Source organism: Anopheles coluzzii, chromosome 2 (assembly GCF_943734685.1).
Source record: "Anopheles coluzzii chromosome 2, AcolN3, whole genome shotgun sequence".
Classification (NCBI taxonomy): domain Eukaryota; kingdom Metazoa; phylum Arthropoda; class Insecta; order Diptera; family Culicidae; genus Anopheles; species Anopheles coluzzii.
In genome coordinates, this window is record NC_064670.1 from 3,283,141 (window position 1) to 3,307,723 (window position 24,583).

Consider the following 24,583-nt stretch of genomic DNA (forward strand, 5'->3'; position numbering starts at 1 on the left):
GCGCGTTGACGGACATATCCCTGGCCGGGTTTGCGGAAGCCCAAACGATTAGGCAGCTCCGAACTCTGAACTTGAAACGCCTGGGGCCACGAGACCTTTGTCCCCGGGAGTCTGTCGCCCGGTGCGCCCAGTGCAGTGCGCCCCGATAGGGCTGGAGTCCGGGAAGTGCTTCCAAATTTATTGGAAAATAAATTTCTATAATTACGCACACTTTTTTCACACCTCCTTCATTGAGGCGTTTTATCGGACGACTGGTGGCTGGTTGGCTGGTTGGCTGCATTTAATGTGTACGCTACTGCTGCTCAGTGTGTCTACCTCGGGACCAGGGTGTCAAAGTCTAAAAATATGGTGCCACTTTCGTGAGTGGTTTCCTTCCTTCCTTTATTCGTACGACGAGTGCGAGTTTCGATGCTTCAAGACGACCGATGGGGTTTTTTTTAAACTGTGAAGCGTTTGCTTCTCCAAATGGCAAGAGTGATAAATAATACTTTACATCCTTTTTGGTGTGTGAGTGTGTATGTGTTGGTACGCCGATTTATTTCCCGGATGTCAGAGCAATAAATTTTGTGGTGGCAGCTTTTGGGCTGCTCGTGTTGAAATCGCCCTTAGTATGGATGAATGATCTGAGTTGTAAAGCGAATTTACAAAGCCTTTTTGGTGAAAAAAGACTTGAAGTCTCTGGAGCTATGGCATCATGAAGAAACGCTCAAGAACAAGATCAACCTTTTGAATTGTTAGCATAACGCTTTTATTGGTCTATTCACAATTGACTTTCTTAATAAATAGTTTCCACATAATTGTTCAATACTACGCGATCACGGTTATGTCCGTGTGATTGGCATCCTTATTATCATTGTTTTCATCTCTGTATATCTCCTCTAATCGTCCAGCTAAGGATACCAGCCATGATCGGCCCTATCTCGACAGGCAATCGACGAAACGGTCGTCCTCGTCCCATGCGCCATTGTGTGATGCCCGGTAGAGATCATGGCCGCTCCGGGATGGCTTGCTCCAGCGTAGAAGCCCTGATAATGGCCCGCGTACGTCGTTCCCGGTGGAGTCAGCGTGTTGGGCGGTGCAGGTGGTGGAGGTGGCGTGGCGGACAGCTTATACTTATCCACAAACGAAGGATGTCCCATGTACGGTGCCGGTCCTCCCGCCAGCGGGTTGTGATGATGGTGATGATGATGATGGTGATAGATCGGACCGAAACCGCTCGCATCGGAGGCGTACGGTTGGGCAAGCATATTGCCACCGGAACCCACGGTCGAGCCCGCAGTGGGTGTACCGCCCGAACTGGCACCGTGCGGGGATAGACCGTACGGCGAGAGGGACGATCCGCCACCGGACGACGATGCAGGCGAATTCAGAGGCGAATGATGTCCCGGTACGAGCGACGGCAAACCGCCGCCAGTGCCGTTGTGGTGGTGTTGCTGGTGCTGCTGTTGCTGATGCTGTTGTAGATGTGCCTGTTGATGTTGATGGTGAGGGTGATGATGATGGCCGTCGGTTGACGTTACGGCTCCGTCGGCGGGGTTAGCGCCGGGCGCCGAATGAAGATGCTGCAGGTGGTGCTGAAGATGGTGCAGCGAGGTGTGCTGATGGTGTGCGGATTGATGTAGCGACAGGACGGAGGCTGCCGTGGTGTTGGTGGCAGCGGCGGTGGCCGTACTGGAGGAGGAAGTTATCCGGGGCGAGGAGCACGACGTGCCAGTTGAAATGGTTGCCATTTCGCTATCCTCTGCGGAAGACGTGCGAAAGAAGTGAGGCGTTAGTGGCGTTAGTGGACGTGGACACGATCGTCGAGTGGATCATTTAGCGAGCGTTTGGAGCAGTAGGAGCAGTAGTGTAGTCTTTAAGAGATAGTTAAATCCTGCAAATTATATGAGCCATTTGTCACTACTTTACAGTGAGCCAAAAATGAACTAAGTATACAGTAGCTGATGATGATGGCGATGCTTACAGTTCAGAATAAAAGGTCAATTATCTAGTTTTAAAAGCAAACGATTCTAAGAAGATCTAATAGTTGGCAGTCTCTTGGCATTTTTAAGGCATTTTGCAACTATTCATTCTTTTATCCGTTGCTTCTTCTTCTTCTTCTTCTTTGGCTCAACAACCGATGTCGGTCAAGGCCTGCCTGTACCCACTCGTGGGCTTGGCTTTCAGTGACTAATTGATTCCCCCCCATAGCAGGATAGTCAGTCCTACGTATGACGGCGCGGTCTATTTGGGGATTGAACCCATGACGGGCTTGTTGTTAAGTCGTACGAGTTGACGACTGTACTACGAGACCGGCGCTTTATCCGTTGCTACAATCAATTAATTGTTTTGTGGACTATATATTTTCACAGAATTCGTTGAATTGATCGTTGCCTTTAGAAGTTGGAAGGAGAGAAAATAAAATACCATTTTTAAACACTACCAGCCGCTGGGTGTGAAGGAAATGTGCACCAGGCTTTTCATCGCCATCGTTGTAGTAACGAATGGCAAATGGCTTTTTTATGTCGTTTCATCAACAACTTTTCCATATTTTCCCTCAACAATTGCATTCACTCGGTAGTTGACGATGGAAAACCCATCCTTGATGCGATTGTTAGCGCAGGCAAAAGCGCGAACCGAAGTGCATCGATGCAAAATACGCAACCAGACTGCACGAGACGAGCCCGACCCCGTAAGGTAGCTGATTCGAGCGATTGAAAATGTTCTCAGTAGAAAGAATAAAAAAAACTCTCTCCCTCCCGAAGCATTCTGTTAAGCAATAAAAAGTGTCTCGAGTATGTTGTTGTGGTGCGGAAACACTTCGCTCGCTCCTGTCGACACCGGCTCGGGGACGAATATTTATAGGGTCGGGTGTGTATTCCTGGGCAAGGCGCGGAGAGAACAATAAGCCGGGGGACCTTCGCTTATTGCCTGCGCTGTTTGCGCTTACTTACTTTTGTAGCTGGAGCTGCGCTCATTTTTCAACCGATCGCTTATGGCCGGTGCCGATCGTTCCTGAGATCTGCAACGAGAAAGTGAAGAAATTCAAAGAAATGATGAGCGACTGTAGTAGAACTGTGGGCTGTGGGGTCCATTTGTTGGGAATGCATCTTGGTGAAAGATGCACAAAGTATGTGATAATGATATGATGCGATCGGTTTCGGGTCGGTGGGGAAAGAACATGCCGACCGTCGGGGTCCCCGTTTGTCCTTTCTTTGTCAACTCGTAAACGCATGATGTGTCGGTGGTTTTAATTTTTATAAAGAGATCGTTTTGTCTTATCGTCAAAGTGATAAAGCGTAAAGTTATGGGCCCTTCAAAAGTGCCAACAGCAGACTACTGCTTATTTATGCTTATTACTGTGTTGAGATCAACGATTTGAGGACAAACTCTTCTGTAAGTTTGACTTTGGTGCGACATTCAGGGAGCTGTTTGGAAATCAGCTTTGTTTAAAATTAGCTTTTTCAAAGGTGTTCTCACGGGACGAGCGATTTAAAAATAATAATCATTATGTGTTGCTTTGTACCAATTATTGAAACATCAAACGAAGCTACCAATGCCTACCAACCCTGGTGCATTAGACGCATACCCACGATGTTATGTTTGAGCTAACGCAAACGGATGCAACATCAATTGATTACAGCAGGCTCCAAAAGCAACAAACCAAAAGCGAAACGCACAATCAAACATCCGAATCGTCCAAGTGTTCCACCCAACAACTCCACACAAACACAAACACACATACTCTTGCCGTATCATCTCAGACAGGGTGGCGTGCGCCGAATGTTGCTTATCAGTCCGGCCGGCCCCACCAAACCAAACCCATACGCCGGCGAACTGGCGTTTTTTTTAAAAACAAACTTTGAATCCAAGTACCTTTTGTTTACCGGAATGCCCTTGCCGGACCAACGGCTGGTCATTATGGCCTCTCCTCCCCGCAGATTTCATCGCGTTGCAACACTCGGCTCTGCGCATATGCGATCGGGGTGTTACGTGAGCGGCTCAGCGCCAATTAATGTGCCCCGAGGGATCGTACTCCCCCAGCCCAGATACGACCATATGCTACCAATCGCCGGACACTGGACAGCAATCGAGATCCGGCGATCGTATCGCTAGATTTGATGCTAGATCATTTGATCTGTATGAAGCAGAAAGGTGGAAAAGGCCGGAGGCCCTTGCTGCGGGGTTTGTGGGTGCATTCGGGTGGAAGGGGCAGAGGGTTTGAAAATTATCTTATGGTGAGTCCGCAATCGATCGAGCCAACCCGGTAAACAAACGGTTCTCGTTATGATTTATTGTTTGTTTAAACGCACCTCACATCCTCTGCGCCCCACCGAGGGTCCGAACCCATTCGCCTGAAAGAGACATTAGTGAAGGAACCGAGGAAAAAAGGCCACCATCTTCGTGAGGTAAGATCTACTTTCTATTACTCAAAATTCTTGTACGTGAAGAAAGATGACCGGTATACATTTTCCACGAAGCAAAACGGAACACCCAAAAGAGTTCGGAATTCGGGGAACAAAGTTGAAGATTCTGAATGAATGTTGGAAAAGTGTTCAACGAGTTTGATGATTCCCAGCGTCCAGTTGGAGCAGCTCATAGCTTAGGGATTGTTTAACTTGAGCTTAGGGATGCTTGTGGTTCACTCTGTCTAATAATCAGATGTTACACGTTGCCTTCGGGGCAGCATGCGAGAAGCTAATGGAGTTATAAATTTGTTTGGGATCTGTCAACTTAAATCCACCAATACCAATTAACGCACTTTGCTCCACCGATGATAGCTTTAATTTGTGGTATTTTTACGTGAAAATACGAGCCAATGAATATTTATTAGGTGCCACAGACTGTAGCTAGCGCTGCCCTGAATGATTTGTAAAGTATTTTGTTGTTGTTGTATGCAGAATTTCAAGAGTTCATCAATTCCCGTGCATCATAGTGATAAAGGCGCCCGGTGTGATTAACCTAGCGTCGGTGTCGAGAAAGTGCGGTCTGTGCGGTCCTAAAATAAAATTTCGAACATTTCACCTGATTGGGTGAGTGGCCGCCGCCGCTTGATACAGTGCAAGCTGCCAACTTATCAAGCGTTTATGTTGGTTGGTAACGACCGGTACCGCATGCTCCATGCAACTGTTCGCGTGCTTCCCGATAGGACTTCCAGAAGGTCAGAGCTGCTACCCAGCGGTAGGATGTGCGATAAAAGCCATCCTGCTGCGGGGGCTATATAAGTGTGCTTCGAACGTTCTGACAGGTATCAGTCTACGTCCGAAGATGAGAACGTTTGCGCTGTTTGTTCTGGGAGCGGCTCTGGCCGTCGCTTCTGGGGCGTTTGTGCCCAGCACGAGCCAGGTCAAGTACGCCGAGAAGGATTGGCTGCACAAGCAGGAGGATCTGCTGCTGCTGTTCCGCCATCTGTACGAGAAGGACTGGAATCCGCAGCTGGTGGCGTACGCCAAGAACTTCCACTTCAAGGAAAGCGCCGAGCTGTTCCAGCACGAACCGACCGTACAATGGGCGAAAAAGCTGTGGTCGTACTACGAACATGGCCTGCTGCCCAAGGGTGAAGTGTTCTCCGTGTACGACGAGGTGCACCGCGAGCAGGCGATCGCTCTGTTCCGTGTGCTGTACCACGCCAAGGACTGGGAAACGTTCTACAAGGTGGCGGCCTGGGCCCGCTACTACGTCAACGAGGGTATGTTTGTGTACGCGCTGACGGTGGCCGTCACGCACCGTGCCGATATGGCCGGGTTTGTGCTGCCAGCGCCGTACGAGATCAGCCCGTACCACTTCATCAACACCGAGGTCATCCAGAAGGCCCAGCAGTACAAGATGCAGGGCTACTACGGCATGAAGAAGGTGGACGGTGTGTACACCGTGACGATCCCGAGCAACTACACCGGCTGGTACATGCACACCAACGCCGAGCAGAAGATCTCCTACTTCACGGAGGACATTGGACTGAACAGCTACTACTACTACCTGCACACGGACTATCCGTTCTGGCTCGGTGGCGAGCTGTTCGGCCTCAGCAAGGACCGTCGCGGTGAGCTGTACCTGTACGAGCACCAGCAGATTCTGGCCCGCTACTATCTGGAGCGTCTGTCGAACGATCTCGGCCACGTGCCCGAGTTCTCGTGGTGGACCCCGATCGCGACCGGTTACTATCCGGACCTGCAGTACTACAATGGACACAGCTTCCCGGCACGCGACAACTACTACCACGTCGATCAGGAGTCGAACTATCGCGAGATCCGCCAGGTCGTGGACTACGAGAAGCGCCTGCGGGACGTCATCGATCAGGGCTTCTTCGTGCTGCCGGACGGCAAGAAGGTGAACCTGAGCACGCCCGAGTCGATCGACGTGCTGGGCAATCTGATCCAGGCCAACCCGGACAGCTACGAGCACCGTTTCTACAAGTATGTGGCGATGTACGCGCGCATCATCATGGGTGCGGCCATCGAGCCCGTCGAGCCGTACCAGGTCATCCCGAGCGCGCTGGAGCACTACGAGTCGGCCATGCGTGACCCGGTCTTCTACCAGATCTACAAGCGCATCGTCGCGTACTACCACCAGTTCAAGGAGCATCTGCCGGAGTACACGTACGAGGAGCTGTATTACCCGGGCGTGAAGATCGACGGCGTGGTGGTGGACAAGCTGCAGACGTACTTCGATCGCTTCGACGTGGACATCACCAACGCCATCGACATTGAGCCGGAACCGTACGTGCCGGGCAAGTACGAGGGCTTCGGCGAGATCGAGTACAAGCCGGATCCGGTCGTGATTAAGGCGCGCACCATGCGCCTCAACCACAAACCGTTCACGTACAAGATCAGCCTGACGGCGGACAAGCCGGCCAAGGCGGCCGTGCGCGTCTTCCTCGGACCCAAGTATGACGAGTACGGTGGACTGTACACGCTGAACGAGAACCGCGAGAACTTCTACGAGCTGGACTACTTCGTGCAGGAGCTGACGGCCGGCAAGAACGTGCTGACGCGCAGCTCGGTCAACTTCAACGGCTACGTCAAGGATCGCACCTCGTTCTACGAGCTGTACCGCAGCGTCATGGCCGGATACACCGGGGCGGAGAAGTTCCAGCTCGACATGACCGAGGCGCACTGCGGCTTCCCGAACCGGCTCATGCTGCCGAAGGGCAAGAAGGGCGGCATGCCGTTCCAGCTGTACGTGATCGTGTCGCCGTACAAGGCACCGCAGGTGTCCCAGTACACCGGCTTCGATCCGGTGCTGTCGTGCGGCGTCGGTTCCGGCGCGCGCTACATGGACTCGTACGCCTTCGGCTATCCGTTCGACCGTCCGATCGACGAGAAGCTGTTCTACGCTGTGCCGAACGCGTTCTTCCAGGACGTCAGCATCTATCACAAGTCCGAGGGTGAGCTGTAGGAATCTGTATGCTCTATCGCCAGGTTTGCTTAACATTGACGCAACGGGGAAAACACGGAACGTGCGTGCGTCGAGTGTGTAAATAAAACATGCGGTAACGATAACGCACACGCTGCTGCTGTAAGAACCTCCTCCATTGCATGAATCCGCTGAATGCCTCCGAACGATGAAATATTTCCACCCTGCTGATGCCCTTTGGGAAACGCTTCTTTTATATCAATTTCTTTTGCGCCCTCCATGTGCCACTGTTCAACTTTGTTTATTCGATTATGGAGGGGCCAGGGAAATTGGAACAATTTCCACTGTACGCGCTGGAGGGTGGTATCGCAACAAGCAGGCCGTGTCAGGACCGATCACGGGCAGCGAGAAACTTTTGATGCAATGATTAGAGAGGTCTGTTTATTTATGTTTCTTATAAAATATCGATGAAAGCCACGGTCCGGTTGCGTCCGCTTTGCTTTTGCGTTTGCAGCAATGGATGGAAGGGCGGACACGTCTGGGCCGTGTTATCGTTGCCATCTCATTAGTGGAATAGCGAAACTGCGCAGTGCAAGGGGGTTTGTTTCCTTCCAGTGGGATGTCGAGTGATCAACACCTCCGGTTTGAAAGGATCGCATTTGGATGTGTGATCACATTTAATGCTGTGCAAAGTGATCCACGGCGGTTGTATTGTTGATATTGTGTCGAAATGTGTCTTTAAAAACACTCGTCCAGCCACGTGCGCACTTGCAAATATATTCTGGGAAAATTGACGAAGTTCCCAGCACATTCCTCAAATGAGCGCCATCTAGTGCTACACACCGTAAGATGGATCGCCTAAACAAGTGAATTAACGACGATCGGATCATACGCACAGCTGCGCACGGGCAAGTATAAACACACGATAATCGTTCTATTTAACGGTATCACATCAATGGAAATTTATTTCCCACCTGGCACGCTGAAGGTTGAAGGCACGCAAGAGCCAGGGTGAGGGCGAAGGGCATTAAACGGAGAGATACGAGATTTCATACACACAACATAACGCATTTGCCAATCGCTACCGGTCCGTGGAATGTACCGCAGCGGCCGGAACGAGGAAGGCAACCGTGGGTGGTGGGTGAAAATAAAAGCATTATAAACAGCAGTACACCACAGTCCATCGAACGGGAAGGAAACTTTTAGCTGTTCATCCTTCCATTCGGGGAGTAATGTTCGAGCACGACTCATTTTTTCGGCTAACATTTGACACATGTGTAGATCCGCCCAGACGTTACGGTTCGCTGGGAGGTCGGCGGAAAACATACACTTCCGATGCGCAAACCTTCGCCTTCCAACATTGTGATCGTGACAAAGCGCCTGATCGCGAGTAGAAAAGAGCGCATAACTTAAATGTTAATCAAAACCGCCGGGCCACAATCAGAGTGCCAGGGTCGGTGGCATTTTGGTGGATTGTTTCGGCCGTTTGCCGCCACATGGAAAAGGGAAGCTCACAAGGGGACTGCAATAATGAAAGTATAATGCACACCGTGTAAAGGAAGCATAAATAAGAGCAATCAAGGTGACGGAAAAACATAAGCCATGGGGCCAACGTTTGTTTTCCTCCCCCGGGGGGAAATAAAGACGCATTCTTTTTTGTTTCACTTTGGAACCATTTAATGATGAAATGTTGCGATAAAGTGTTTGTTTTCCTCCACCTTTTGGCTAGAGGACGATTGCGAAGGTGTGAATGTGATGATGACGTGCCGCTGGCACTTTTATAGCCCAGCGCGACCCAATGCCGCCCTCGGGAGTCGTCTGGTTTGTTGATTTAGTTTTATTTAGAAAGAAAACAAAAACACTGGGTCAAAACACGGGAAGCTGTGAAGGTGTAGAATGGCATAGCGGAGATGCATAGCAAGCTGCTGCTAGAAAACTGTGAGCGCAGAAGATCAACTACAATTTAAAGTGAAGAACGACCGTTAAAGATCGTAGCAATTCATATGATCACACTAATTGGAATTTCCGAAGCCAGAATACAAAACAATCAAACTGTTTCTACTTACTCTTCATTCGTCTCGTTGTCCCGGAAACCCTTTGCGAAGGGATTGCTGACAATTTTTAGCTGCGTCACCTGGGGAGAGATTGATAGAAAAAAAGAACGAAAGAAATATGATCAACACCAAACCGACTGCAGGAGGGTGCGTGCGCACTTGCGGCAAGAAGATTAGTGAAAAATACTTTAAATTTTTAAACGACTCATGGTTCATTTATTTTGCCCATTGGATTGTTTGAAACCAATTATGACACTCCCCACACAAACACACACTAGGAAGATCGTTTGTTTGCCACGACAGAGGCGGGAGAGCACAGAGGGACAGCAAATAAATTTATAGCTTCGACTTGGAAATTTGGACGCCGTGAAGGAACGGCATCTCCTCCCGAAAGTCGTGGTGAATGTTGTATGGGGCGGGAGTTTTATTTTTCTCGTTTTGGTTGGATACCATTCCAATATATCTTTCCTACTTTGTAATATCTGTCAAAATATTTAAACCCATTCATTACTTTTAATCGTTTTGGGGGCGCTGGCGCTGGTACCTCCGTCACATAAAACCGCGCTTCGCCGAGAGGCGACACATCTTGCTGTCGTGTGGGGAAAGATGCGTTTAATGCTTGTCTTTTTTTTTGTTCGTAGTTCTTGTCTGAGTGAGTGCCAAATGCATCGGGGGAATACAATTTAGTAAGTCGTGGTTGTGGTTTTTATGATTTAGGCGTGTTTTAGAATTTACGACTACGATCGGCTAGCAGCGGTTAACATCGCTGGGTGCAAAACATTAGCCCAGTTACGGATATGATTCGGAATTGGTGTGACATGGACTTGGCCCGAGCGGATCGCGCTTAAGGTGTGTGCGTTCTCGAGCTGCGTTATCTGGCTGAATGAAAATCGACTGATCGAGGAATTGGCGGAGCTCTTTCTTGTTTCGGAGCACAGAAACAAGATCATTAGAAGTGAGGTTTCGAGCGCGTGTCAGCTTGGCTGTAAATGTGTTTTAATGATGAATCCCGTGCCGTTCGCGAAGAGCTCAATCGAGGTCAAAACGCGTCACGTGGGAAGTTGACAAGAATGTATGGCTTTGGGTGCGAGCAATAAAAAGTCGATGAAACAGCATTCTTCGTGTCGCGTGGAACAGTGCCACCCATGGGGAACACCTCCGTACAGCAATGCTCCAGACCGATTGACGACACGCAGTAAACGCAGGAGCTCAAGTGATCTCCAGTAGTTTTTTAGTGTGCTTCTCAGTCACTCAGTCTGCATCGGTACAACACTGTTGCATCAATAATTACTCGATCATCCGCCAACCTGTACACCCTCCGACCATCCCGTGCAGCAAGGGCTGCACAGGAAAACGCAGAGCGAAGGCATGTTGGGCGCGGACGTGAAGATAAACATTAAACAGACCGTTTACTCTAATCGTTTGTTTGCTCGAACGTAATGGGAAAAGGATGTGGCGATGCTGGGTGAAGCATGCAATAAGCCCGAAGAACAAGAAGAAGAAAAAAAACCGAACGACGGTGCTTCCTTCGGGTAAACATTTCTACCCCAATGCCAGAATTATACACCTCTTGCGCCTCGACACTTGACTTGATCACAGCGATGCAAATGATAAACTTCCCGCTCCATGTGACATACCGGGACCGGGTCCGGGTGCGCGTGACTTACCCGCTGGTTCTGGTAGGCGGTGACGGCCGTGAATGACGTTTCCGGAAAGACGAACGTGCGGTGCGTCAGGGTGTCCTTTTCGTCCTTGACGCCGTTGCGCGTGAAGTAGCAAACGTGCAGCCGGGGCTGGTAGCGATGCATCGAGTTGAGAATGATCTGCAGGGGGGAGGAAAGGTTCGATAACGTATAGGAAAGAGCGGTAGAGAGTTTTAGCTTTGCATAGTTACATGTCCATTGTCGTCGAGCTGGTTGTTGGTGAGCTTTAGCTTGTCGAAGGATATCGTCTGCTTCATCCAGGTGGCCCCAGTCGCCGGGGAGTCCGGGTGGACGCTGATGCGTGGCGGTGAGATTGGATCCGCTTTACCGGCGACAACCCAACTCGAGCTGCAGGCAAATATTTATAACTCTTTGATGATCAAGGTATATCCAGTTGTAGCAAATGGTGTAGTACGCAATTCGCAATTAATGGTAAAACATATAAGAAATTATACTAACCGTTACTCATAATTGTTAGTAGCTTATACTGATCTATTCCTGACATGGTAAGAGTTGCATATTAATAGCTATAATATTAAGCTCTTCCATTCTTTGTAAATAATTAATTTATGCTGATAGATTTATTATAAATGTCAGTTACTGCAGATCAAAATTGAATGCGGTTAATGTATGCATGCTTGGTGTAATATTCCTCTCTGCTTGTTGGTTTAGACCCTTTTTCGAAGATCCATAGCGCAGCATAGTACAACGGATCGCTGAGAAATTAATCAAACATAATCAGCCGCGACAGCGGTTAGTCGCGATTATACGCGCTCGGGATCGAACAGGGGATTAGTAATCCAAACACAGGCGTCATCACATGCTTCATGCTGCTCGCACATAAAGAACTGCATTCACGGTGGGTCGGAGTCCACCTTTCCCTCCCTTTGCCCTTTTCCTTTCCCTGCCCTTACGTGTGAAACGCGTATCGATAGCGCTTATCGTCGAGCGGCACAAAGTCCATAATCATGAGGTACTCCGCGGCCAGCTCCAGCCCGACCACCTTCACCTGGAAGGTCGGAAACATGCGGCGCCCAGCTTTGGTGACTATCATCTCCGTCCCCTGCTCGTGAAACTTGTCCCACAAGTGTTTCCCCTCCAGTACGACCACCGCCGAAGCGAGCGACGAGTGATAAGGCTTATCCATCTCGGGTGACTTTTTGCTTGCGAAAGTGGTCGTCGGAGGCGCTCCCGGCTGCTTGGTACTGGACTGTTGCTGCTGGTGCTGCGACTGTCTGCTGCCATTTTGAATAATAGACGCTCTTCTACTACCATCACCATCGCCATCACCACCCGTATCCTCATCGCTACCCTCGACATCTTCCTCGTCCGTTCTGCTGCACTCTTCCTGGTCCACCTCCATACCTGTGCGTGAGTCCTCGTGCACCTCTGGAGAAGAGTTGTGGGAGCTTGGTGCACCACGCCGTCCTGCACGTGATTTGTGGCGCAAGCCTGTAGATCGCTGCATTTTGCCATCGTTGCGTGATTCGCGAAGATTCTTGTTACTGCTAAGACTGTTGTTGTTGTTGTTGTGTGCATCATGATTAAGCTGATGATGTCCAAGGTTGTTGAGGTTGTTGGCAGCCTGATGAAGACCGTGCACTCCAGACTGTTCTAGCGGTGAGGCCTGTGACTCGCTGTCACAACTAATGCTGAGCTGCTCGACCTGTTCCAGTGGATTGTATTGTCCTTTGTTGGCATTCTGAATGCAGGCTGTTCCCGAGCGCAATAAGATGAAAAGAAAGAGAACGGAAAGGCTAGTGGTTAGACACTCGCACACAGACTACAGACGATTGCGATCGGAAAAGGAATTCGGGAAGTCCGATTCTTATCACCAATGTCGAGGGCACTGTGGCTCCTCATTTGGGTGCATAGATAACTGGTACGATACAACAAGAGATTGTGAACCAAACCTTACCAAACGCTTACGACATACCCGATTTTCGGTGCAAAAAAAACTGTTTACGTATCAGTCGCTTAACGGCCCGTTTTCGAGTTAGACGGGTGGGTTTAAAAATAGCGGCACTTTTGCCTTGGCTGCTAACGGGTTTTCGGCGTTGCCCTCCAGGGATCCGGATTTAAATCATCTTTTTCAGCTCGTTTGCTCGTGGTGCAGAAATAAAAACTCCTGCGCTCTAAACTATTTAGTCGAGCGAGGAAGCGCCGTAAATTGTGCACCAGTCGAACCTGCTCCACCCGGGGACCGTAGCCCGAAGACCCCGTTTGCTCGGAAGGAATAAAATTTAAAATAAAAGTAACTGCGCCGCCCTCATGCTCACGGCGCACAGCGTACCGTGACTTCCCATCGCAAATAGCATCGCCTCCTTGCCAACGTTTAAAGGGGGGAGGGGGGGAGGGGTGGAAGGGAGATGGTAGGAAGAAAAAGTGCGCTTCAACATTAAGCAATCATCGAACATTTTTCACAGATCATAAAATTTTGACTCTCCAAACTCGCGGCGGCTTCCGCGAGATGCGTCAACAAAACCTTCCGCTGGTTGGTGGGAGAGCAAACGTTCAAGCATAAACCGGCACTGAAATGCCGCCGGCCATAACTTTGCCGACTCGCGGCTCCTTCTAGTTGCGGTAAGCCCGGATCGACTGATCTGCTGATGAAGACTTGCGCGTGGGGAGTTCGGGATGGTCTGAGCACGGAATCGTTTCTCGGAATGTCGCTGGCTTTTATGCGTTTATGGCTTGCGTTTTGCATACGACCAGGACATACATTTGGTGCCACAAACCGTGCTCATTACATTGCAGGTTCGCATGCCCTCGTGACATACATGTGTGCTAATTGTTTTCGTACAATGTTTAACTTGCAATGTTCTTATCTGTTTCAATACTTTAAGAACTTAAATTCATTTCATGACTTTCTCTGAACTATGACCTGAGCCTTATATACAAATCTCCCAGCATTGAAAGCTATTATCATGTTTGTTTTGTTCTCCAATCGAACAATTGCTCACAGCAATCTCACACCAAATGTATCAAATTTCATGCGGCTAGAAGTGGCGTAGCATTCCAACAAAAACATGTGTGTTGTGAGTTTCTTTGAAGGGTATTGGTCCCTTTCCCACATGTCTCGCGGAACATCGTGTTGGTATGTGAACAATTTCATCGTATTAGTAGAACGCCAGTGCCGCGACCCATTAATCAAACTCATTCGACAGTGAAGGGTCTCCACTGAAGGGACCATCCTAGAGATTACTACAACAATAATCAGAAAAAAGACTCATGATACATGAACAAAACATTTAGATCTGTTTGGAGCCACTAGTCAGACATAGGAGATAAACTTCCAGCAATTGTGAGCTACATTCCGAAAAAACGACCACAACCAGTCAAAAATCAAAGCGAAGCTCAATCGTAACCGGCAGCAAACCGTCAAGACTTTACGCTCATAAATCTCCAACGGACGGAGATGTCGACAACTAGGCTTTGCAGTTTTTTCTCCTCCGAGTTCTCTCCTTTTTACGCCGCGTTTTGTCGCCGTAACGCATCGTAGTTTGCATCCAACAGCTGAGCGATCGTACCGGGTCGATCGAAGTGTGAATGAAATGTCAGCCCCGTGCACATCGCCCGTGAATGACAAGAGACGGCGGCCGACCAAAAGGCGGGAATGCTTGGCCGTGGCATGTGCAGCTTGGCAAGCCCGCAGTAGCTTTGAGTTGCTTTGAGTTTTCCAAATTGACAATTAGTTCTGCACGATTTATGGGCAAATGTCATTCGCTCGAGCGGTTGCAATCATTTAGAATTAACAAGAAATAAATCTTGTCGCGCGCCTTGTACGTGTGATGTGCAGCGGCATCAAACAGTGCAGAGCGGCTGCATCCCTGTGCAAGGTCGTGTAGGTTTTTTTTTTAATCTCGACACAGTGATTAGTACGGTCGTGAAACATTTTACGCGAATAATTGTTTCTAATTGGTTGAAATCGGCGCTCTTCCCATTAAGCAGGCTTTAATCAAAGCGGTTCTGGTTTATGGGTGATTTAAGTGAAGAAAGCTGCTAACGCTCATTAAAGACTAATACGTTTTGGACCATTGGAATAATGCAAGATATTCAGGACATCAAAAGAAATGACTTGCTTAACTAAAGACTACAATTAAACCAAAGTGAATAGCCTCAGATCGTTAGCTGAAGATATCCTGTTTGTCCTGGATGATTTATGTACTGTTGCCTTCTGTTTGACAGATCAGCATGGGACAGATCAGAGCTTCGGTTTCACCACTCCAGAAACCACCCACCAAACCGGGGAGCGTTGTTGACTCTGCGGCGAGATTGGTTTCATCGCCCGAACCAAATAAACCGCTCCATACTGGAATCCGCCTGCACTTGTGGACAAAAGCGGCCTGCAGTTCAGATTGCTTATTTTCATTGCCCAGTCTATAACAATATTGACACACGTGAGCTACCGACGCAAACGCAGCGCGTGGCTGGGGGGTGTGTGTGTGAGTCCCCGGTAGAAGAGGATGCAATTACATTGTGGTCCTTCAAGTACTTCACTCCAGACCGTTCGAGGGCCAGAGTCGCGTGCCTTTACGCGGCTTGGCGATGTCAGTGCACGGATGATGGCGTAATTTGGATGCCGGCACCTTCACCATGCTGTGCGAGCCGCGAGGGCGCGCAAATGGTGCTGCCATGGAAACCTGTCAACACCTTGCTGTGGGGCTGTGCCGGACGGCAGCGCAACAAATGAGCGTAACGATTGCGACGCTCGTCAGCGGGTGTGATTTGTTTGCATGGATTCATAACTGCGCCAAGAAGCGAGGTAGATGACCTGCTCGGGTTTACTGTGCTACTAGACTGTTTAAAGTACTTCTTTGAGAATGATTCGGTTAGTCGTTTTCGATACGGATTGAAGAATCATACTTTAGATTCCGATGACACTCGAAGTTCAGTTTAGCAACCTCCGGGCTTAATTCTGTCTTCAATTAAAATACCCCAGACAACATTATAATGCCTAAAAGTTTAAAATCCCAAATTCTATCTGTTCATAGCTTTCACTAGAGATGTTTAACGCATGGAGTTTCAGCTTAGATTCAATTTATTCTACAATTCATTATCCTTTCTGTTAAATCTATCCTATCTATCTATTATCAATGCTTTAAATTCTGTACTTGAAAATAACTTGAAAATAATGCCAAATAAGAATGTCAAACTGCCCGCCAGAGTTAACTGATTCATCGTCTCAAGGGGCACGGAAAACAATACTTCTGTTCGGTAATTTACATCCTCCAGCTCCAATCCAATCAAGCTGGAGGACTGCTTTCAACCAATATTCTTCGTTTTTTTGTGTGCTCCAAAAAAGCATCGAAAATCCAAACCCACCCGCTACGACCGTACCGTCGTCAATCTCGAGCACGCACTTGTTGAGGTAAGTTTTCCCGCGCGCTGGAACGGGTCGCCTCATAATTTACAGTGTCATGTCCAAAGCAAATATTTATGTTGTAATTAGTCGAGTGTTTTCTGTTCCCGCGATCCTTCCTGTCCCCGCGGTTGCACAAACCACTGCCACCGAGGGGGGGTGCTTGCGGTTGGTGGTGGTAGTTGTTGTTTTCCACGCTATTCTCGTACGCGCTCCTTCGCTTCGGGAAAGGTATTATTCTACCGCTGTAGTGAATCGGTTGATCGTATTTTTTCCCCTTTCCGTGTATGTAGCGTAAATAGTATCGGGCAATGATTTTGTTACGTTAGCTGGTCGATCGAGAAGAATCGTGATGCTACTTGGGTTTTGGGAAATTAAAACGAAAATCATCCATTAAATGATCAGTGTATCGATCGCTGGTTTTTGAAAAAAGGGTGAATTATTTTATCCAAAATGGTTCACCAAAATAATTTAGGCTTTAGGTGGATTGATACTGATAAATGCATATATTATGCTCGTGTTCTCGTCGTACCCATGCTGGTTGTTTTCATGGGATAACAACATTCTTAGTGGGGAGGAGAATTCAGCAAAGCAAAACTAACAGCAGCTAATCGAGCAAGATGTGATCATTCACGAGAAAGACAGAGCGAGAGAGAGATTGAGTGTGATCTTCCACTACCTTTTTCCTCCGATCAGTACGGCAAAGTGATCGAAATATGTTAGGCAACTGGACAGCCATTTTTCTACTGCTTTCAACAGTGTCCTAGGAAGCATGCGGGGGGATAGAAGTGAACGGACATATTCACCAAACCCACTAGCAGGCAATAATTTTGCCTGCTGGACAGACCAAGCTCGGGTGGCCAAGATTGGCCCATTTGCCCCGTCCGCGTGAGGAGTGTCTCGGAAGTAAATGTATTGCTCCATCACGATCAAAATACACGGCCAACGGGCACTCGGCATCGTCAGCGCTCCACGTGAAGCTTGGTTTGTAAACATACTGGCACCGCGCGCGCGAGATCTGCGTTCGAAATTAACGCGTTTGAGGCGCATACAAAAAATGGGGGAAAAGGAAGAAAAAAGGGGTTGTCCACATTCCAGGGCGATAGTACAGTTGACATCATAATTAATTTATACGCTAAATCATCGCGTCCCTACACCGCCAGCGATTACCAGCGATTTCGGCCGTGGCGTGATAAATCGGGTTCGTTTCGTGTTCCCTTTTTTGTGGTGGTTTCTGCGGTTAATCAACATTGGAGGGAACGGATTACACTGCTGCCACGAGATCCTAATTAAGAGACGCATTACAACGCGGCACACGGAATATTGAGGGGATGGGATGGAAGCAGTTGAGAAGCGCAGGCCGCAGTAGAGAAAATGACTCAATTAATTAGATGATGCACCCCGACAACGACACTGACGTTGCTTGTTCCACGGGCAGGAAAGGCACGCATCCTTGGCCGTTTGTCGTGGCGGAATGCTGTCCTTTCGAGCAGTGTTGTGTTAGCCGAGTCGTTGTTACCCGTCCATCATGCAAAAAGTTGACGGCTCTGATGCATCGGAATGAATATCGTTTAATTAAATGCGTACGATCAGGGAAGTACATTTTGATGGATGTGGATCAGATTTTACAAAGAATCGTTGGAAAGACCTCTACACCATGCTGTTTAACCTGCTTTTTTCCCTGAGCTCTCATCCCGAGAAGGAGAGGAGCCATGGTTTTACACGCTGATTCTGCTTACCTTCCATTGCTTTCATCGGATTGGTACCGTTCTTGTACGCCACCGGATTCCAATAGTCGACGGCCGCCGGACTGTAGTGATGCAGAAAGTCTGTCCCGTTCAGATCGACTGCCGACGGCATGGTTCCCACCAGGCTAGAGAACGACTCGTGCAGCATCGTGCCCGTCGATCCGCCCGCCATTCCGAGCGTACTGTCACCGTGTCGATGACCGTTGGAAAAATCGAGATGATGCATCATGATGAGAAGGGGGAGGGGTTGTGATTTTCCCACCAACACAACAAAACACTCAATTGATCCACTCCGCCCGAAAGGCCTTTGGCGCCAACTTAAAGACCGAACGACTTCGTTGAACTGTACCGTAAAGCAACAGCAATGCGGATGTATCTATATTTTCCTTCCGTAGGCCAATTTTCACACCTTGAGCAATTTTCACTAATCGGCACCGGAGAGCGCAGGCACACGACAATTCGCACTTCTTCAGATCACACTTCTTCTGTCACTGCCGCAACGACAGACAAAGGTCGCAGCAGGCTGTATTTCACACATGCTGCCGCACCGCTGAAGCCGCCCGTCGGAAGGGAACTGATGGAAAATGGGAGAGGATCGCGCTGGGTACGGGTGGGTTGTTTTGAATTTTCCTCTCCACGCCAGCGCACAATTTGTAAGCAATAGTTACGAGTGTTTCCTCTACTCACTGGTACTACGAAAGCGATCTATGAGACATCCAACGATCACCTCGCCGAGTGTACTATCGCGTTGAATTATTGCTTACTCCCGTAAAGAACTACTTCGCACACTGATTTCCACGACGCACAAACTCACATTCACGCACAAGCACGCTCACATAACTCACTTGGTGTACAATTCGAATCCCACACACACACACACTTCCACCACCGTGCTTCGCCTGCTTGGTCGATCGGGGGGCGGGAAAATAATAATAATTAAACTTTCAACCGGGCACGAAGATTTTCCTGCCGCGACCCACCGTGATTATGGGTGAAAATTGACCGCCACACAGCGGGACACCGCGCGGCCCAGTGCCTGCCCGATGATAATCGCACAATAAAATTATAACAACCGCACTAGTTTGCGCGCGCGCCGGCGCGGTCTCACTCACGTGAACAGTTTTTCCTTGCGCTTTTCTCCTCGCGTACGTTTGGTGGCGCACTCCGGTTGTTTGGGATTGCGCCGTGTTGCGAGTGTCCCGGTCCGCGTCCGTGTGCCCGGGTGGCTGTGAGTGTGGTGTCTCGGTTGCGTTCAATTTTCACCAAACCCACCTCGGCTCGGTGTCGGCGTTGGCGTGGAAGCTGCGCGCGGGTGTCCTGAGCGTGCGACAGAGCTGGCACGAGCCGGCGAGATGCGAGATGAACACGATCGTCGATCGTACGGATGCTGTGGGGGAAAGTGTGCAGGCCAGAGCGAGACCAGCATATGGTCGCTCCTGGTCTGTAGTTTTTCGGAGCATGAAAGAACGAGAACGATGCTGATGGAAAATGCCCCCGAACGGAGGAGGGTATGTTCGATAGCATCGAAGTGAAAGTGAAAATCTCTCGAAAGAAGGGATGGCGCTCGTTCGTATGTGTTGGAAACGATACGAAGGCAGGTTTGCAGGCATTATCTTCTATGTTGGTGTTTAAATGATTTTAAAAGGAATAGATACGAGAGCGATTGAGCGCCATTGATTAATCGTCCAGCATCCAGCTGGCTCGTTTTCCTCTGGTAGAAATTCCAAATACTCCTCCATTTCCTACTCAGCATACACTCAGCATTTTTTTACAGATTTAATAGTACGTTAGTCAGTCAATTTGATCATTGTTAGAAGTTGCTCAGGGGATTGTGATGGACTCCGGCAGGGAGAAAATCAGATTGATGACCATTCATCTCTAAAGGCACGAGATCAATTCCATGATCAAGAACGCAATTCTAGTAAAATATGATGCCCAAGAGTAATAAGAAAACTTTTCAGGATCTGAACATCATTTCGTTTAGAATGTAATAAGGTCTATAAAAGGATCTACAAAGCTGTGGCTCTCAGTTCTCAGTTTAACACACGTATAGGTCGTCGAATCAAGTCCAAGTTGTCCTCTTTTCGCTTCCTCCTTATCTTTTGTTTGAGCAAAATACTGTTTTGCAACTGTCCTTCATATCTCTTCTGACTCATCGCTAAGCCCCAACTTTGTAGATAAATATGTCCAATCCAATACTGCTGCATTCATTTGTTCCGGAAAAATTGAATTCAATTTGTATGAAACACATGCTAGGTTCATATAAAAAAGAGTTTCTAATCAGAAACCTTCTTCGCTACCGACTTGACTGTTCGATTGAGCGAGTTGCCTCAAAACAAAAACAGAAGCACCATCTACCACCTAACTCATTCATTTAGGAGTGAACGAAAATTCACTTTTCTCACAATTGCGTGTAGAGTCACACATCGTGTGTGTTGTTTTAAAGGTCATGGACATAGTTTTACCACTTGAAGCAAGTACAAATCATTGACGAATGGAAGCAAATGAACGGTGCGCGATCGAGTCAGCCCCTTGCAGACGGGTAAGATCCTCTCCGTTCACTGCTTTTGCTCGATGCAATTAGAACCACAACGGTGGTAGTACCTAGAGTCACTCCGCCGTGGTTATGTTTCACCCGCTCCGTTCTATCCCCAAAACCCTTCTGTCCGTCCTCCATCGTACACGGGCGATTGCGTACATTGCGCGTTGACTGGGACGAAAATACCAGACGGAACCGGGCGAGCTCCGGGGACCGCATCGTACCGTACCGGTGCCGTGCCGAGCGTTCCGGCGTGAAAATGAAAAGTGTGAACCAACGCCATCTTTCGTCAGCTCGACGCGGTCGACGGTCGACGGTTCCTGTGACGTAGCCGGCAAAAGCCGTTTGAGCTGCTAACCCTCCGCGATCGGATTCGACCGGAACGGTGGCCGTGCGTTAGTGCGACGGCACTCTCTCCCGATACCCTTTCCGATTGGAGTAGAGTGTGCAGTGGTAGTGGCGCATTTTTTTTTATGGGGTGATGTCGAAAGACGCCAAAGGAACCCAAAACGGTCCCAAAACTCGATCTCGGTGTTGGAAGTGTTCGGAGGAGGCGGGAGAGAGGCTTGCATCTTGGAAGGGTGAATGTGTCGCAGTGCCTGCAGGTTGAGGAATGGAGGGCCTTCGACGATAAACAACGCGCGGGTGTAGTCCGCCGGAGAAGGTAAGTTAGGTGTTTGATTTGTGAAGTGTTTGGCTAGTTGACGGTGTGCCGGTGTTTTTCTCCCGTTTTCCGAAGCAAGTCGTACATTTGGGTATTTATTTATCGATTCCTCGTTTTGTGAGCGTATGTGTTTCTGTCGAATTGTTGCTTGAAGTCCAGATTTACAGGGAGCTTCTCGAGAGATCGAACGGGACAGACTTCACATCTGGAATTTGGTTATCTATTACTAGTAGCAGTGGTTGTGATCTACACATTCATGAATTCTCGATAGTAAATGCGGTGTACTACACCTTAATCCTCTTCAATTTCGTCATCCATCTTTTGTCCTGATTTGACCACATCTTTCGTAATCCCGCAATGACCAATAATGTAACCATCTCGGCAAAAACCTCTCCCCACTTAAACGACATTCTCTACACCTTGCAACCTCCTCTCCCCCCCCCCCCCCCTGTGTCGACACAAATTGCCAACTCAGTCGATCGCGAAGATTATTTTTATCATGCTCATGTACACCGCGCCACGATCGTTTCGCGTCGATCTGATCGGATCCCAAGACGAGACGCGATCCACGGAGCTGCCGCTGCCCGTGATTCGAGAAGGCGGAGTTCCGTTGTGACAAACCTCCCGGGCTGGCTGCTGGCCTTAGCTGCTGGCGTGCGTGAAAACTCGCCGCATCCAGGCTTGCTGGCTCGCTCACGCTACCCAACCCAGATGACGCAGAGACAGATGCCCGCCCGGAGATGATGTACGAGCAGCCAATGAAGGTTTAGTTTCTGGTCTTACTGCTGCTGATGCTGTGTGTGAGTGTTGGGGGGGTTTTTTCCTCTCATCTGGTAGAATATATCGAAAGAATCGCGGGAAAACTAACGCTTTTCCCCTAGTCTGTTGAAGGTCTTGTGTGGGTGTAGGAGCGATGCCGATAGGGCATGTGTGTATGAGTTGGAAATTAGCGCTAGCTGCAGTGCATTAGACATTAGTATATTAGACGACATTGTTCCGAATGTTAAGTATCGCGTTAAAACTAGTTACTGCTTCTTGAGCTATTAAACTAAACGTGTGTGATAAGAAGAATTTGTTAGAATACGTTATATTTAAACAATTAGTAAGTGTTGGAAAGGCACTGACCATGTGTTAGTACGTGTACGTAATCTATTATACTTAGTCATTACAGTAACATTGACTTATGTGACATTACATGTGCAAAGAACTCTAGTTTTAAATTCCTGAGCATGGATTCTTTATGGAAAATATTCAAAACTCCTAATTCAGTCATGTTTGGCCGCTTAATGCCGCTTATTTGATAACACATTTGAAGTAACTCTCCAGTAACTCTCCAGCTATCGAACCATACCTGTCCCAAGCGCAAACATCCGGCGCTGCTTATTTGCACGCGATCTTTCATTTAAACAGTGCAACGTGTGTACCTTCCAGACCCAAAAAAAAAACCGTTAACTTCCAAACAGCGACAACCGAAAAACGAAAGAAAGCTCTCAGAATTCCGAAGAAAGTCGCTGTGAATTTGTCACCAGCCGTGTGCCATTAGCCGTCCCGGGGCTCGCATGTTTGATGCAAACGGTCGATAGGGCCACCGGGTTGAAGTTGTATTGAAACTGTTTCCGTGTAGTGGTATCTAATCTTATCTCTCCCCAGTACATCGGAACGCAAGCCGGCTGCGGCCGGGACCGGATAACGAATGGTCTGAATTTCAGTTCATCACCGGTAGCCCATCGTAGTGGAGTGCTTCAAGAGCGGTCGAGGTTTCGTGTGCTTGTTTCTGAAAGTTGAAAGTGTAACAAAAACGAAGCTTGCAAAATGTTCAAATACATCGCAGCTGTGGCATTAGTGCTGGCTATCAGTGCCGGAAATGCGTCCGCATGTAAGTGGGTTGCTTGGAAATGGGGTTAGCTTGGGGCGGAAAATGTGTTGACACGTTCTGGGTGTGACCGGAAAGCAAATAGCGTTTCGCTGTCGGTATGCGTTGTAAATGCTGAAGAAAGATTGTGCTGGCTACAAGTGACTAAACGGGACGTTTTTAAAAGCAATAATTCTTAAGTGCGAGCAAGAGAATAAGCACAGTTTACCGTTAATCTGTTACGTAAAATTGAAATCCTACCTGGTTATCCAGTTTTCGGCACTTACATTCAGATATTGTTACTCAATGTGCTCGATGTGCTTAACTTTCGCTAGCAGGCGTTTATCTTATCTTGATCCCATCGTCGTCAGGTTACGGAATGCAAACGCATACTAACGCACAGCTTTTTCTTCCCATCTTTCCGTTCGTTGTTCCGTGCTGCACCTTTGACCGTGCTCGTCGCCTGTAGTCTGGTGTTTCACGTGCACCACCTTCAACAGTACCAACTGTCTGGTTCCGGACCAGAACGTCCTGCTTTCGGAATGTCCTCCCTCGCCGGACGTGACTGCCGTCACCTGCTACACGCGTATTGTGGGTAAGTAGTGGAAGCGATTGTTGGAGGAAGTTGTAATAAAACCTCCAATGAATCTCACCAATCTCTCTCATCTTCCGCAACGACAAACACAGGCCAAGATGTGGAGCGTGGATGTGCAACCGCCCTGACCGCGGCCGAGCGTGATAACTGTGCGCTCCTGAACAACTGCCAACTCTGCTCGAATGACAACGGCACTGCCTGCAACGGAAATCTGTTCCCGCACGGACGTCTGCACTGCCACCAGTGCGAAGGAATCACCAACAGCACCTGTGGGGAAGAGATCCAAACGGAGCCGACGCCCTGTCTGCGCTTTGTGGTCGACGATCAGTGCGTTGTACGGGTACGGGAAAATAACGTTCAGCGCGGCTGCCTGTCCGAACACGAGTCCTGCCTGAACAGTCGCGAGTGTCATGTGTGCGCCGGCAATGGATGCAACTTCCGGCATTTCGAATACAACGCGGCCGGCAGTGTGGTCGCCCAGATGTCACTGCTCGTTGGAGCCATCCTGCTGAGTGCCTTCGTTACCAATAGTATGTAAGAAATGCGGTACCCACGCCGTTTGCGTACGTTTCGAAACATGTTGTGTAGTTTGTAGCGCACGGAGAGAGGGAGAGAGTTTGTAGCGAAAGCACAGCAACTATAAAGGCCGGGCTACATTGATCGTACTCTCTGGTGTAATTTTGATTTTCACTAGCGCATCTGGCGGCGGCTGACCGAAGCATTTTTCCAAACAA

At 48.8% G+C, this 24,583-nt stretch overlaps 3 protein-coding genes across 3 annotated transcripts; 2 read left to right on the plus strand and 1 right to left on the minus strand.

Moving 5' to 3' along the window:
- Nucleotides 1-730: 730 nt before the first annotated feature.
- LOC120951996 (T-box transcription factor TBX1) lies at nucleotides 731-19,433 on the minus strand. Its single transcript, XM_040371041.2, has 7 exons — nucleotides 18,191-19,433; nucleotides 12,004-12,802; nucleotides 11,281-11,437; nucleotides 11,054-11,209; nucleotides 9,399-9,466; nucleotides 2,934-3,001; nucleotides 731-1,741 (listed from the first exon to the last, which is right to left on the minus strand). The coding sequence occupies exons 1-7, from the start codon at nucleotides 18,426-18,428 to the stop codon at nucleotides 891-893; spliced, it is 2,337 nt and encodes a 778-aa protein (XP_040226975.2). The 5' UTR covers nucleotides 18,429-19,433; the 3' UTR covers nucleotides 731-890.
- LOC120951997 (hexamerin-1.1-like) lies at nucleotides 5,169-7,482 on the plus strand. The gene has a single exon (XM_040371042.2). The coding sequence runs from the start codon at nucleotides 5,248-5,250 to the stop codon at nucleotides 7,372-7,374; it is 2,127 nt and encodes a 708-aa protein (XP_040226976.2). The 5' UTR covers nucleotides 5,169-5,247; the 3' UTR covers nucleotides 7,375-7,482.
- Nucleotides 19,434-23,101: 3,668 nt separating the features above from the next.
- On the plus strand, nucleotides 23,102-24,492 carry LOC120950712 (uncharacterized). Its single transcript, XM_040368968.2, has 3 exons — nucleotides 23,102-23,278; nucleotides 23,724-23,849; nucleotides 23,942-24,492. Exons 1-3 carry the CDS (start codon nucleotides 23,215-23,217, stop codon nucleotides 24,385-24,387), a joined length of 636 nt encoding a protein of 211 aa, XP_040224902.2. The 5' UTR covers nucleotides 23,102-23,214; the 3' UTR covers nucleotides 24,388-24,492.
- The last annotated feature ends 91 nt before the right edge of the window (nucleotides 24,493-24,583 follow it).

Coding starts and splice junctions, on each gene's coding strand:
- LOC120951997 (XM_040371042.2), top strand. CDS start 5,248: ATGAGAACGTTTGCGCTGTTTGTTCTGGGAGCGGCTCTGGCCGTCGCT.
- LOC120951996 (XM_040371041.2), bottom strand. CDS start 18,428: ATGATGCATCATCTCGATTTTTCCAACGGTCATCGACACGGTGACAGT. Junction 9,467..11,053: donor CCGCCTACCAGAACCAGCGG/GTAAGTCACGCG, acceptor ATCTCTCCCCAG/GTGACGCAGCTAAAAATTGT. Junction 3,002..9,398: donor GACAACGAGACGAATGAAGA/GTAAGTAGAAAC, acceptor TTCTCGTTGCAG/ATCTCAGGAACGATCGGCAC.
- LOC120950712 (XM_040368968.2), top strand. CDS start 23,215: ATGTTCAAATACATCGCAGCTGTGGCATTAGTGCTGGCTATCAGTGCC. Junction 23,279..23,723: donor TGCCGGAAATGCGTCCGCAT/GTAAGTGGGTTG, acceptor CGTCGCCTGTAG/TCTGGTGTTTCACGTGCACC. Junction 23,850..23,941: donor CTGCTACACGCGTATTGTGG/GTAAGTAGTGGA, acceptor CGACAAACACAG/GCCAAGATGTGGAGCGTGGA.